Source organism: Scylla paramamosain, chromosome 34 (assembly GCF_035594125.1).
Source record: "Scylla paramamosain isolate STU-SP2022 chromosome 34, ASM3559412v1, whole genome shotgun sequence".
Classification (NCBI taxonomy): Eukaryota; Metazoa; Arthropoda; class Malacostraca; order Decapoda; family Portunidae; genus Scylla; species Scylla paramamosain.
In genome coordinates this window covers 7,162,720-7,177,719 of record NC_087184.1, presented here as the reverse complement: position 1 = coordinate 7,177,719, position 15,000 = coordinate 7,162,720, and the positions used below count along the sequence as shown (strand labels likewise).

General features: G+C 38.8%; 2 protein-coding genes and 1 long non-coding RNA gene across 17 annotated transcripts in view; 2 read left to right on the top strand and 1 right to left on the bottom strand.

The window, feature by feature from the left end:
- Window positions 1-13,235, top strand: part of LOC135090073 (putative polypeptide N-acetylgalactosaminyltransferase 9) — a 119,608-nt gene extending 106,373 nt beyond the window's left edge. For 10 of the 14 annotated variants that reach the window (XM_063986359.1, XM_063986364.1, XM_063986360.1 and 7 more), the window contains 3 exons: window positions 5,947-6,057; window positions 8,095-8,223; window positions 10,437-13,235. In XM_063986359.1, coding sequence (XP_063842429.1) covers window positions 5,947-6,057; window positions 8,095-8,223; window positions 10,437-10,580 — 384 coding nt within the window. In that variant the 3' untranslated portion in view covers window positions 10,581-13,235. Of the gene's footprint in view, window positions 1-5,946; window positions 6,058-7,562; window positions 7,668-8,094; window positions 8,224-10,436 lie in introns of all 14 variants that reach the window. The other 4 variants (XM_063986370.1, XM_063986371.1, XM_063986366.1 and 1 more) reach the window with 1 other exon arrangement.
- Window positions 8,119-14,510, bottom strand: LOC135090075 (uncharacterized). 2 transcript variants are annotated; one of them, XR_010261754.1, is made up of 4 exons: window positions 14,353-14,510; window positions 12,344-12,435; window positions 10,424-10,984; window positions 8,119-8,258 (listed from the first exon to the last, which is right to left on the bottom strand). It is a non-coding gene; the product is annotated as an uncharacterized LOC135090075 (long non-coding RNA). The 2 variants fall into 2 exon arrangements; XR_010261755.1 differs by having other exon boundaries at window positions 12,348-12,435.
- Window positions 14,430-15,000, top strand: part of LOC135090074 (uncharacterized) — an 11,133-nt gene continuing 10,562 nt past the window's right edge. Inside the window, exon 1 of the mRNA XM_063986375.1 lies at window positions 14,430-14,552. The gene's annotated coding sequence lies outside the window, so the exon portion shown is untranslated. The remainder of the gene's footprint in view (window positions 14,553-15,000) is intronic.

Below are 15,000 nucleotides of genomic sequence, written 5' to 3'. Positions count from 1 at the left end.
AGTCTAAAATTGGATTAGGAAGTTTAAAATTGGATTGAGAAGTTTAAAATTGCCTTGAGAGATTTGAAAATCACCTTGACAAATTCAAAATTGCCTTAAAAAGCTTGAAATTACTTTAAGATTGCCAGTGAAAGTTTAAATTCGCTTTAGATAGCTTAGAATTACCTAAATATCGCCTGGAGAAGTTTAAAATCGCCCTGAGAAGTTTAAAATTAGGTTGAGTTGGGACCAGATGTGCTGTCGTTTAGAATCCATCTCGCATCGATCGCCACGTGTCAGGAAGGTCGGAATAGCTGCTTACTGCCCCTGCCGCTGGATCAACATGTGGCCTTTTAACCTTCAAGTTCAGTAAAAGGCGCGGAATGATGTCAGGTGGTGGTGGTGGTGGTGGTGAAGGTGGTGATGGTGGTGGTCGTGTTGAATTTTAAAGTAATCAGGGGAATTGTGGTGTTTTCTTTTTCTTTTTTGTTTTGTTTAGTTTTTTTGTTTAAGCTGGAAAGTAATGAGTGTTGGTTTTTAAAGTATTTTTTTTTTGCAGCTTTTTTTTTCTTAACATTCTTTTATTCTTGCAGTCGTTTAATTTTTTTATTATTATTTTTATTGTAATGAGTCTTTTTTTGTTTTCATTTGTGTTTTTAGCACCATAGTGACGTTTTCTTTTTAGCACTGTAATAAGTCTCAGTATTATTAGTATTTTTTTAAGCAAAGCGAGCATTTTATTTATTTATTTTTTTGGGGGGGGCTGCGGTCAATATGGCGTGAAGAAAATAATGAAGTAAAAAAGTTTGTAGAGTTGTTTCGGTATTAAAGTTTTGTTTGTTTGTTTGTTTGTTTGTTTGTTTGTTTGTTTGTTTGTTTGCTTGCTTGCTTGTTTTGACATGATTCAGACTGGCGTGTTTTTAGTCCCATCAAATTTGTACACACACACACACACACACACACACACACACACACACACACACACACACACACACACACCTGTTCGTCCGCGAGTTGTCAGGTACAAAATTAATTACGTTTACTTTCCATTTTCCATTTAAGGCTCATAAAAAACACAGCAGTACCCCAGTCTTTCCCCCCTTCCCTCCACCCATTCCTCCTATTCCCATTTTCTCTCCTTATTAAACATCAACACCTAAAACACACCTGAACCTAATTACCTTCCCAGCACAGGTACATACAGATGGGGCTAAATTAAGGCTTTAAATTCGTAGCTTCTAATATATTTCGTTGTCGTAAACTTCCCCCCCCCATTTTCTTCCTTGGATAAATGAAAAAATGCGAAAAATATGGTTGTGATTTTTTTTCTTTCTATTTTTTTCGTTGATGAAAGTAGCGATTAAAGTTGTGAAAAGTTAGGGTAATGGTGTTAAAAGTAGCGGAAAGTAAAAAAAAAGACTATTACCGAAAGTAGCGAAAGAGTAAGACAGTGGCAGGAAAAAAAAGTAGCAACAAGATATAAAAAATGGTAGCAAAGTAAGAATATGATATCTATTACTAGCAAAAATAACGAAGAGTAAGATCATAGTAGCGAAAAGTATAAATTTTCTCTCTCTCTCTCTCTCTCTCTCTCTCTCTCTCTCTCTCTCTCTCTCTCTCTCTCTCTCTCTCTCTCTCTCTCTCTCTCTCTCTCTCTCTCTCTCTCTCTCTCTCTCATAACTTACCCTTTTTCTTCTTAATATCTATAGGTGAGACTGAAGACTTCCTTATATTACAGAGAAGAGCTTAATAATGTATTGTTAACATCTTCCATGGGACATTTTGTATGGGCTGTGCGTGTGTGTGTGTCCGTCCTTTATGGGTTACTATATATCACTTTGAGACGTATTGTATAGGCTCTCTCTCTCTCTCTCTCTCTCTCTCTCTCTCTCTCTCTCTCTCTCTCTCTCTCTCTCTCTCTCTCTCAAAAGTATCTATAGTTTTTAAGGTAACTTTTACATTTATTTTTTTGTCTGTTTTCTATTTGTCACTTTCACTCCGCCATTTTCACAGCGTCACTATTTATTTATTTATTTTTTTTTATTTATTTAATTTTTTTTTTATCCTCTCTTGTATCACTGCGTCACTGTCACTGCGTCACCATCACCGCGTCACCATATTGTACTCTCCGTCACTGTACTTGTATAATGTTCCTTGCACCAACAATCAGCTCACGAGTTTCAGTGTCCTTCACGCACTATGTTGCTCTTGTTTTTCTTACTCACACGCTTTTGTTTTGTGAGTTTTTGCGAGCTGTTTTTGTCTTTTTTTTTCATGTGTCCCGTTTTTTCTTAGTATTTATGTAGAAAGGAGGTTTATTGAGGTATTAGAAAAATATTTAGAAAAGAAAGTCAGGGATTTTGGGTAATGGTGGGATAAATGATTTTGGCATGTCTTGTTTTTTGAGTATTAATAAAGAAAGGGGTTTATGGTGTGATGGAAACGTAGAGGAAATGCAAAGGAAATAGTGTTAAGTGATTTGGTAGTGATGCGATGAATAGTTTTAGTATGTCTTTTTTTTTTCACTAATAAGTAAGAGTATTTATTGCAGTCTGATGGAGGCCTTGAGAAAATATTAAGAAAAGAAAGTAGTTGATAATGTTGGGATAGTTTTAGCATATGCCTTGTTTTAGTATTATCAAAAAAAAAAATTATTGAATATTTCGATAAGTAAAACAAAGTGGAATATCAAAAAAAAAAGAGAAAAAGAAAAGAAATAACAGGACATTTAAACGAATAAACGAATTTCAATTAAAAGAGAATATTTAGACATAATCAAACTCGCATATCATAAAAGAAGACAAGAAAAAATAGTGCTAAAATATTTAGAAACAAGCATACTCACACATCAAGACGACAAGAAAGAAAAAAGTAACTAGTCAAATATTTAGATATAGACAAACAAAACTCACATATAGAAAAAAAAGAGGGTAAAAAGTACATACCAAAGTATTTAGATAAATGAATTCACAAATCAAAGCGAACAAAAAAAAAGGAAAGAAAAAAAAATATTCAGATAGACTAACAAATCTAGCATATCAGAAAAGGAAGACATAAAAAAAACATACTAGAATATTTTAACACCCCTTTCCTTCCGTTCCCCCTACCCATCTCCCCAATTTTTTTTTTTTTTTTTTTTTTTTTTTTTTTTTTTTTTTTTTTATCGGGTCAGTGGAATTCGCCAGTGCGAGTTTCATGTCAAAAATTTGTAATGAATCGAGCAAACTTTTAGCCCACACAAGACCAGCGTTGCATGATGGGAGTTTTGGCCTCACACTCCCCCCTCCCGCGTCCCCTCCCCGCAAACCCTCAGGCTTTCCTCTATACCCACTCGTTCCCTTCCCATCTACCCCTCCCTGTGTGTGTGTGTGTGTGTGTGCGTTTGAATTAATGATTTTGGCCGGGCTTTCATGTTTGAAGTTTTATACAGAAATGAAATGATTATGGAGATGTGTTTTAGGGCGTATTTACACACACACACACACACACACACACACACACACACACACACACACACACACACACACACACACACACACACACACACACACACACACACACACACACTGTATACACACACACACACACACTGTATACACACACACACACACACACACACACACACACACACACACACACACACACACACACACACACACACACACACGCGCGCGCGCGCGCGCGAGCTTAGCCTTCCGTGTGTGTATATATATGAGCACGTATGTGATTAAAAACTAACACTAATACATTAACATTGCGATTACAAAATTAATACAAGAGATAAATGCGCTTGATAACAAAATATAGCCAATAGAAAAATAAAATAAAATAATATATATATATATATATATATATATATATATATATATATATATATATATATATATATATATATATATATATATAATGTGTTATAGAAAATGGAGTATATGAATGTAGAAGAAAGTTAATCATAAGACGAATAGGAAAGAAAACGAGGAATAGGATGAGTGATGAAAGAAAACGTTGAGTGTGGTGAGTTAAACGGGTAGCAGGATTAGCTTATAAATGGGAAACTGAGAAGAAACTAGTTGTACTCAAATTATTTTAGGGAGAGAGAGAGAGAGAGAGAGAGAGAGAGAGAGAGAGAGAGGTGATTGGATAATTAGAGTGAGATTGAAAGTGGATGAGAATAATGTGATAGGAGCATAAAAAAAAAATAATAATAATAATAATAGGATAATAATGAATGTAAGAAAGGAAGAAAATTTAGGATGCCAGAACAAAGATCACATTAGGTTAGGTCGATCAGAGGTCACAATTCAACACACTAGATATTAATCACCACCTCACACTTTCCTTAAAAAAAAAAATAAATAAAAACTAAATTTAAAAAAGTCTAAAGTTCAAGCAAAATGAAAAAGTGCAGAAAAATTTTAAAAGTCCAAAATTAAGAGGACAAAAAGAGAAAAAGTCCAAAATTTGCAGTCTAAATTAAAAACCAAAAATTTAAATGTCCAATAAAAGAAAAGAAAAATCCAAAATGAAAAAAAGCGCCCCACACACACACACACACAAAAAAAAAAATGAAATCCCTAGGAGGCATGCAATCAAAATTCTAAAAGGCAAATTACCACATGCAAATATGAGCGCTTTGGAATCCAGGCTGAGGCGAGGGAGCAGCAGCGGGGCAGAGTGAATGAGACTTTAATGCATTTTTCCGCCTATAATATTGCACCATTGTCCCTTGTAACACACCAGTCTACCTTGAACACTCCTTTGTGAATAACCGATGTCTTGTTTTGAGGAAGGATTGGTGTGTGTGTGTGTGTGTGTGTGTGTGTGTGTGTGTGTGTGTGTCCTTCTTAGCTAACAACTAATGTGTATTACTCAACTAATCATACATACGCTTTAGAAAGTCCCTGAACTAACCATACCGAATTAACTGTAGATACCCATTGGAATGCCCATGGATTAACCACTTTAGAAATTCATCACCTAATTATGCACACCCTTTAGAATGACCCTCAATTAATTGTAGATGGCCTTTAGAATGTTCCTAGATTAACCAATGATACCCTTTAGAAAGTCCCTAAATTAACCATGTACATTTTTTTTAAAAAACAATAGATTTAACAACCCCAATTAACCCTTGATATCCCTTAGAAAATCCCTGGATTAACCATGTAAACTCCTTAGCTATAGTATAATTAACAATATACTCTCAAAATCAAACATAAGAATTCTTTAGAACCATACAAATTCTATAGAAACCTCATAATTAATCACACAGATCCCTTAGAAATCCCTGAATTAGCAGTAGAGGTCCCCAAAAGTGTAAGTGGTGTTAGAAAGTGTACTGCATTACTAACCCTTAGACATCCCTGAATTACCCATAGAGAACCCTGAAGGATCAAGCAATGTGTTAGGGACTGTACAAAGACCTACCTGCCTGCCCTAGTATAAGCAGTGTAGGCAGTGTGTGTGCTGCATCACTGACTCTCACAACTAACTCTTCAAAATCCCTGAATTAACCATACAAATTCCCCCAAATTTAGTGATATAGGGAGGTGTACAAAACAGTTTGCCTTCCCTATCTTCCCTAAGGCAGTGTAGGGAGTGTCTGTTGATTACTAACCCTCCCTTAGACATCTCTGAATTACCAATAGAAACCCACAAAAGTTCAGCAGGTAATGTAGGGAGGTGTACAAAATGGTTTACCTTTCATACATTCCGAGGCAATGTAGGATATATGTGCTGCACTACTAACCTTCACTGGGGCTTGTATAAATCCCTTAGAAATATCTGAATAGAAATAAAAATAAGTGAAGTAGGGAGGTGTACAAAAAGATTTACCCTCCATACATTCCCTGTAAGGAGTGTGTGCTGCATTTCTGACCCTCACTGGGGCTTGTGTGTGTGGTGTGGTGTCCTGGAGCAGTTAAGGGGAGCTCACATGCTGCCCTGGGCACTTCCTCCCATGTACAGGTCCGCAACTTGGGTGCTGGTGGGTCCACTTGCCTCGACTCCCCTGCTCGTCGTGCTAACTTACACAAGCCAGTGGGCCTCTATCCATGCCACAAGCAGGGGGGCAACCAGGTAACATATCCTAGAGGGAGTAGTGGGGCCGGCACAGTACAGCAGGACTAGTTTAGTTTACCCGAGGCACAGACATGCTACTCGCGACCTGGAGCTGCGCGTGGTCTGGTTCAGTCTGGCCCAGTCTGGGCTGATTCATCAGGTCCACGAAAGGTTTGCATGATTGAAGTCCTTTTTTTTTTTTTTTTCTGCTTTGCCTTGCCTTGCTTTGCTTTGATTTGGTTGCTTGGGTTTATACAGTTTGCTTGTCTTGTGTGCCTGTGTTGACCCCTGCACAGTCTGTACCTCACTAATGCTTCCCTCATCCTGTATACTCTGCCTGATTTTTTGTTTTCGTTTTTTCACATCTGGAACAATTATTTCTTTAAGTCTGGGACGTCAGTTCAATTACTTTCCCTTGTTCGTGTACATTGCGTTGTTTATACAAGTTTCCTGCCCTCTGTACATATGTATGTTTGTCCTGTGTATGTAGGTATGTTTGAATGATTATTTCTAGAAATATTAATTACCTAGTTTATTTTTGTGTGGTGTTCTTGTTTAAGCTAGATTGGATTCTTAGAGCAAATATGGATTCCTATTAGCTTTAGATGTTCAGAATCACACAAGATCTGCTCCCTACAGATACCAGTGTTTAGTTCCACAGTATCCCTCACAAGGAACTGTTGCCACTCCCTAATTATTATCACCCTAATTATTTTTATCAAGTACATCAGTGAATTTGTATCCTGTCTCTAGCCAGCCTCTAGACCACCTCTGTACTTTCCAATGACTCACACACTTACCCTTTCAAATGAATAGAGAAATATCTCAGACAGTGAAGGGGCAGCCATCAACAGTAGTCCTTCCTTGACGCCTCCCATCACGAGGGTCAAGGGAAGTCATGTCACTCTGCTGTCTGACACTCAATGCATTTCCTCAACAAACACTAAGCACAAAACCTTGTCAGTTCATGGGTGAGTGTATGTCATCAATCTTGACCCCATTCCTTTGTTAGTCCCTGCAAAACTCCATTGTTTTCCCAACTGAATGCTGCACTTTAGGTATTATAGACAGTTAAAACCATAAATCATTAAAATTATTTTGTTGTAATTTGTGAGTTAAAATATTTTGTTGTAATTTGTGAGTTAAATCATCATAAATAAATACAAATTTAACTAATTGGCATCCATAGTTACTAGTACTGTGATGGCACCAAAGTGTTCACAGAGCTCTTGAGTACTCTACAACCTAGAAAAATATCCTCCTTCAGCCTCCTCTTCCTAAAGAGTGAACTGTTGTCTCTGCTCTTGACTCTCCTCATTCCCAAGCAAGCACCAATGTTTGCATCCTGTCACTGCTTGAGCCACAAACTCTGACCAGAAGTAACCGTGTTGAGACGAAGAGACACAGACCACATAATGCGTTGACAGATTCAGCCTTCTGGCCGCTCTGTCCCTTTGAGCCTGTAGCATGGAGAGGCTGTGTAGTGGTGGCAATGGTGGTAGTTAGTGTTGTCTGTGCAACAGGTCCACAACTTGGCCACGGGACAGTGCGTGGACTCGCCTGCCAAGCCGGAGGACAACCACAAGCCAGTGGGACTCTGGCCTTGCCACAAACAGGGCGGCAACCAGGTAAGCGAGACACCCCGGCTCCCTTCCAGCCATTGTGGGCAGGTGAGTATGTTCAGTACTCTGTGTTGGGACAGGTGCAGTGTGTGAGTGCACACTTCAGTGTGCTGTTGTAAGGACTTCAGTGATGTAGTCTTGACTCCTGCCCAGCAGTGCAACAAGCACAGTATATCTACAGCACTACAAGGTAATATAACATCCTGCACCAGGTTTGGTTAGTAGAAGTAATTTATTTATTATCATGGATATTCTGAGATATTACTGATGTCAAGCTATTTGTGAAAAGAACTATTGTATAATTACAATAACTGAAAATGTCAGAAACAGTGACTTCAGCAAATTCATAAAGCCAAGCAGATATGGAAAGTCCTGACATCCAGTCACTGCATGCTGGTGTCATGCAGAAGACTAAAAGCATTCTGCCTTGCAGTACTGGATGCTGAGCAAGGAAGGGGAGATCCGGCGAGATGAAGCCTGCATGGACTACGCTGGCAGTGATGTGATCCTGTACCCGTGCCATGGCTCCAAGGGAAACCAGTACTGGGAGTATAGCCCAGAGGTGAGCAATCCACAGCACACCACTCCACTGCCAGTCTGCCAATCAGGATAAATTTTTTTTTTCTTTTCTTATGTGGGAAGGGCACTGGCTAAGGGCAACAAAAATCCAATAAAAAAAAAAAATCCACTGAGATGCCAGTCCCATAAAAGGGTCCAAAGCAGTAATCAAAAATTGAAGGATAAGTGTCTTGAAACTTTTCCCTCGTGAAGAAATTCAAGTCTTAGGAAGGTGGAAATACAGAAGCAGGCAGAGAGTTCCAGAGTTTACTAGAGAAAGTGATGAATGACTGAGAATACTGGTTAACTCTTGCATTAGAGAGGTGGACAGAATAGGGGTGAGAAAAAGAAGAGTCTTGTGCAGTGAAGCTGGAGGAGGAGGGGAGGCATACAGTTAGCAAGACCAGAAGAGCAGTTAGCATGAAAATAGCAGTAGAAGACAGTTAGAGATGTAACATTGCGGTGATGAGAGAGAGGCTGAAGACAGTCAGTTAGAGGAGAGGAGGTCATAAGATGAAAAGCTTCTGATTCAACCCTGTCTAGAAGAGCGGTATGAGTGGAACCCCCCTCCCACATGTGAAGCATACTTCATACATGGACAGATAAGGCCCTTGTACAGAATTAGCAGCTAGGAGGAGTGGTGAGAAAAACTGGTGGAGATGTCTCAAAACGCCTAACTTCATAGAAGCTGTTTTAGTTAGAGACGAGATGTGAAGTTTCCAATTCAGATTAGGACAGACCGAGGATGTTCAGTGTAGAAGAGGGGGACAGTTGAGTGTCACTGAAGAGGGGATAGTTGTCTGGAAGATTGTGTCGAGTTGATAGATGGAGAAATTGAGTTTTTGCAGCATTGAACAATACCAAGTTTGGTCTGCCCCTATCAGAAATTTTAGAAAGATCAGAAGTCAGGCGTTCTGTGGCTTCCCTGTGTGAAATGTTTACTTCCTGAAGGGTTGGACGTCTATGAAAAAACATGGAAAAGTGCATGGTGGTATCATCAGCGTAGGAGTGGATAGGACAACAAGTTTGCTTAAGAAGACCATTGATGAATATAATAAGAAGAGAGTGGGTGACAGGACAGAACCTTAAGGAACACCACTGTTAATAGATGTAGAAGAACAGTAACTGTCTACCACAGCAGCAACAAAACGGTCACAAAGGAAACTTGAGACAAAGTTACAGAGAGAAGGATAGAAGCCGTAGGAGGGTAGTTTGGAAATCAAAGCTTTGTGCCAGACTCTATCAAAAGATTTTGATATGTCCAAGACAACAACAGCAAAAGTTTCACCAAAATCTCTAAAACAGGATGACCAAGACTTAATAAGGAAAGCCAGAAGATCACCAGTAGAGCAGCCTTGATGAAACCCATACTGGCAATCAGATAGAAGGTTGTGAAGTGATAGACGTTTAAGAATCTTCCTGTTGAGGATAGATTGAAAAACTTTAGATAGGCAGGAAATTAAGGCAATAGGACAGTAGTTAGAGGGATTTTTAGGAACAGGCTGAATGTAGGCAAACTTCCAGCAAGAAGGAAAGATAGATGTTGACAGACAGCTGAAAGAGTTCGACTAGGCAAGGTGCAAGCACAAGAAATAACAAGTTCAAGTTGAGACTGAATTGAAAATAAGAAATTGATTTTCAAATAATAAAATATAAATTTTACTATTACAGATACCTATAATCAAGTTCTACAATATTGTAGATCATATGAGACACCTTACATCTAGTTTTATGAACAGAGCTGCCCCCCAAAGCTATTTCCCTCTCTGTCCCTCTTACAAGCCTGATGTAAAAACTGCTTTTAAAAAGCAACCATCAATTTTGTCCTTTCACTTAAAATGCACACATGCACACTTTTTAGGAATATAGTCCCATTCACTTGCATTGCATTGACTTTAAGAATGTTAAAGTCCAATTGCTCATTGCTCATCACCTTCTACTCAGGACTGCTTTATAAATATATACTGCAAAGTGATAGAATAAATTCTGAGAAGGGTGGTAAGCAAATTTTCATCTCAGTTGGCTCAGTTGGCACAAGACATACCATGATGCAGTGGGAATAAAGTGGAAAAATGGAAATATAGGGAATGTATATAGACACTGGACAACAACTACAAGTGATACTTGTAGGATTTACTTTATTATCATCCTTGTTAATAATCATAACCAAACAATTAATTGGATTCTTGGAAACTGAGACTCACCACAACCTTTCAGACGAACCGCATCATCCACGGCAGCAGCAAGAAGTGCCTGGCCATCTCACAGGACCGTAAGAAGCTTGTCATGGAGGACTGCAGTCTGGAGGAGGGTCGGCAAAAGTGGAAGTTTGAGAACTATGACCCCAACAAAAAGCTATGAAGAAAGTTCTAATAAATTGCATATTTGTTTTGTAAATATATTTTTGAAGTGCCTGTTTGTACTTATGTTTTTTATAATAAAGGGTGGGAAGAATGACATTTGGTTGGTTGGTTGCCTGTGCACATACTGTAGTCACCCCTCCATCTCCCCTTGGAGCAACGCGGCCTCCAATGTGTGCATCTGTGTGTCTGTCTGGGCTTCCCGTGCAAGTTTTTGTCTTGGCAGGAGGAGAAGAGCATCTGTCAGCCACTCCTCACTCCTGCACCTTGTATGCACACCCTTCACCTCCCAGCCACCTGCTGATGCTTCTATATCAAATGTTGGCTCTGCTCTCTAAGCAACCATCCTTGTGCTTGTGGGGGCTGCCTGTGCATTCCCAAGCTTGTCCTGATGTCCTGGAACCCCTGCAACAAGAAAGAGGGACATGACTAATGGACAAGGTGGGCCCACAACTGTTCCTGTTTGTAACAAGAAAAGGGACATTGTAAAGGAGGATGAAGATGGAGGTGACCGGAGGTGACCTGCAAGAAGAATAAGGGACAAGATAAAGAAAGGATGAAGATGTGATGGCTTGTTACTGTTGTGTGAGATTGTTGGTGTGAGAAAAGTAGTACAACTTGCAGGAGGTGACCTGTTTACTGTCCATGAGATGTGATAAAGTCAAGGATGATATGGTGTTGTGACCTGTGATTGATTAGAGAAAACCACCAGGACCTCCTAATAATAAGTAAGGTGTGGAAGATTACTACTTACTAACTAAGGTTGTATTTCATCAAAGGTTGCTGAAGTGGAGTGAAAGAAAACAGTGTGAGTAAGATGTGATTTTCCATGTTACATCTGTGTGTGGCTTCTTGCTGCCATCTGCCAAGGAGCACTACTTCTACTACCATAGACTGCTGCCATCATAATGCATGGCCCCTGTGTTGTATTTGTTGGTGATGGATAAAATTATATGGGAATGGGATTTTGTAATTAATTTATATATCAAATGGAGCTGTAATTATTAAATGCAAAAAAATATCAATAGTGATAAACTGTGCAGTCTTGTATGCTTTTGTTGAGAAGTACATATCTTGTCTCTACTGTTACATATCAAAGAGGAAGCTGCTCAAGTGTTTTAGACAAATTGGAAAGCCTGACTACTACTAAAAGCTAGCATTGTTCTGTGCCTGTTGGGCATCACAGGTTGAGTTACAGACAAGTGTTGCTCAGTTAGAAGACAAACTGTGTGCATTAAAAAATCAATTGGTGCTAAGGTAAATCTCACCCTTATTTAGCAGCCAAGCTTACCAAGTCCAAGGTTATAGCATTAAGGACCATATTTTGAAACACTTCTGCCTGTCACTATTTTCAAAAGGCTCCAGTTGAAGCAGCACAGGTTTTTAAGAGGGTTTCTATATGATTTTTGTGACAGATTTCAACATGATTAACAGGAAGGAGAAACACTCTTGAGAACCTGGCCGATTTCAACATGATTAACAGGAAGGAGAAACACTCTTGAGAACCTGGCCAATCATCTCTGTAGCTTTCGAAAATAGTCATGGTAAGAGAACAGACCATTTCTCAATATGGGCCTTAGAAGCTGTTTCAAGGATTATTATAGCATTAAATGCTGTCTCAAGTCATGAGTATCCTTACCAGTAAAGATAATTTCAAACATTCCATTAAATCCAAATTCTAGACTGATAATTATTTTTATAATATAAAAAGCTCAAACATTCCAGTGCTAAATTAAAACTGAAGGAAATTCATACAGTACTTACGTACTTAATGACATGTAATCTTAAGTTGTTGCCAGATGCATAAGTTTCACGCCAGTGTGGCACAGACGCTGCCAGCCATAACTACACCGGATCTGGAACTAAATACTATTAAGGGAGTTTTTACTTGCAGTATACTTGATGTAATAGTTTGTATACACCTGTACATGAGCAGTATTACCCATGTATGGCTTGAACAATGTAGCCGGCCGAGGCTGGTGACTGGCAGACTGGTGCATCAGCTATTCTAACATTACTTGTACTTAATATGCAGCAGAAGCAGCAGCAGCTATGAATTCAGATCCTTTGTCTCAGTTCAGTCACTCCCTACCTGTATGCAAAGTGACTGTTCACCTATCCATCCTGTTTACCTGTATATCCTCATTCTTAGAGGCAGTAATTATTATCTAAAGGTAAATTGGTTGCTCAGATCACTAAAATTACTGAAAACCTGCTTACTACTCTAAGTTAAAAGGCTTCACTGTACAGACAACTTAACCATTCTGTAAAAACATGAATAAACTTCCTTATATAATGTAAACGTTTGTAAAGGCGTTCCATTCTTGATGGAAAACCATGTGGGAAGTGAAGGGAAGGAACGCACTTTATGACAACCGTAGGCTAGAGGTGTGAATGACCTGAGCTGATCTGTATACTAGTTCTCAAAAACCTGTGCTGCATTTGTTGTGTGCTACACCGAACCGATTTATTGTTTCTCTCTCTCTCTCTCTCTCTCTCTCTCTCTCTCTCTCTCTCTCTCTCTCTCTCTCTCTCTCTCTCTCTCTCCAGTGTGAAGGAATAACACTGCATGGCTGGACAACTTGAGATGCTCTGCTGCACTCAAAATCCTATTGTGTGATTCCTCAAAGGGTGCCTTATTAAACAATTCCTATTACTGAACTGTATCATTCACCTGTCCTGACATTAATTACTTCACCTGGCAACAAAAACCTTCACTTACATTTACTTTATCTGGCATCATTACCCTCACTCATTAATCTTACCTGACACCATTATCTCATCTGTCACTATTAATCTCACCTTACATATACATCTTACCTGTCATCATTAACCTTACCTTCCCTCATCATTATCTCACCTGGCATTACTTTCTCTGGTCTGCTTAGTTTGCCTTACATTTTAACTTCCCTTACCTTTACCATTAACAATCAAATCTGCATTCTGTAAATCCCTTTCAGTTTCTATGCCACCCATGACAAAATCCCTACCACTGTTATACCATATAGTCTAATTCATCATTCTATACATGTGAGGCCAATTATCAACCCTACAAGATTCTATAATTCTTATGCCCTTCCTACAGTATCAAAAACAACCTCTATTAAATCTTATTGTGAAAACCCCACTTCCCTCATTTAATCAGAGAAAAATCTCACTTCACACAAACACTTACTGTCTCACCATCTACAGTCACTTAACACGCGTCCCCTACCATCTTTGCTTTAAGACCTCCAAGAGATACCGCAAAACAACCCTCACAGTACTCTATAAACAATCCGTCATCTAGCTCAGACAATCCTGGCATTTCAGAAAGTGGAAGTAACGGGGCTTGGCAAATGGAGAAAAAAAAAAAAAAACTAATAGGAAAAAAATAGAAAAAAATAAAGGAACAAAGTATTAAAAATATGAAAAAAAACGAAACCCCATTAAAGGAATAAAGCATAGAAAATAAGAAAATATTGAAAGTAAGAAAACGGAAACCTCTAAATATCACTATAAATTACATATATGAAATAGGAAAAAAATACAAGGGAAAAGAACTTAAAAAAAAGCTTTAAAGAGCTTTGCAATACCTCGAAGACCGGCCGGAGGACAAGCAACACAACGAAAAAACAAAACAACGAAAAAAAAAAATAAAAATAAAAAAAAATAATCACTGAGTGGAGAGGAGTCTTTCGATCTTTTAACAAAATTACAGTGTATTCACCGACAACGCGCCAGCCAACAAGTCTTACGTTCATCAAGTGACAAGGAATAGCAATACGACTCACGTTGGTGGTGGTGGTGGTGGAGGCGGCGGCGGCAGCGTGGTGCGGCGTCGTCAGGGTGTTGGTGGTGGTGGTCGTGGTGGTGATAGTGACAAGCCATCCTTGTCACGGAACGTCTTGATTCCACGAAGCAACGCCACATACTCCCACACACACACACACACACACGCACGCACATACTTCCGTCTCTTCGCCCCAGCAAGGTAAGTTTCTATTTGTGCTTTATTCAGTGGTTCGTTTGGTTCATCTGGTGCTTCATTCCTCACCAGTACTTCAATAGCATAGAAAATAACACGTTGCTATTCTCTATATGGTGAACAAACTACAACAGGTTCTATCAGTGCTTCATCCAGTGTTTGTATCATTAGCTTCGTTCGTTTCGTCAAGGCTTCACTAGTTCAAACCTTGGTTTATCTAGCGTTTCATTATTTCAAAAGCACAATTATCATTAGTTTTTACATATGAAGACAATGATATACGCTACACTAGACTGGTTCTCGTAAAAAAAAAGTGAAGGAAATAAAAATTGGTAATAGTGAATACAAAACCTTTCGTGATAAAATACATTAATACTACTGCTACATCATTATGTAAACTAGCAAACACTTATCCTACCTTTATGTAATAACACTAATTCGACCTTACGTAATA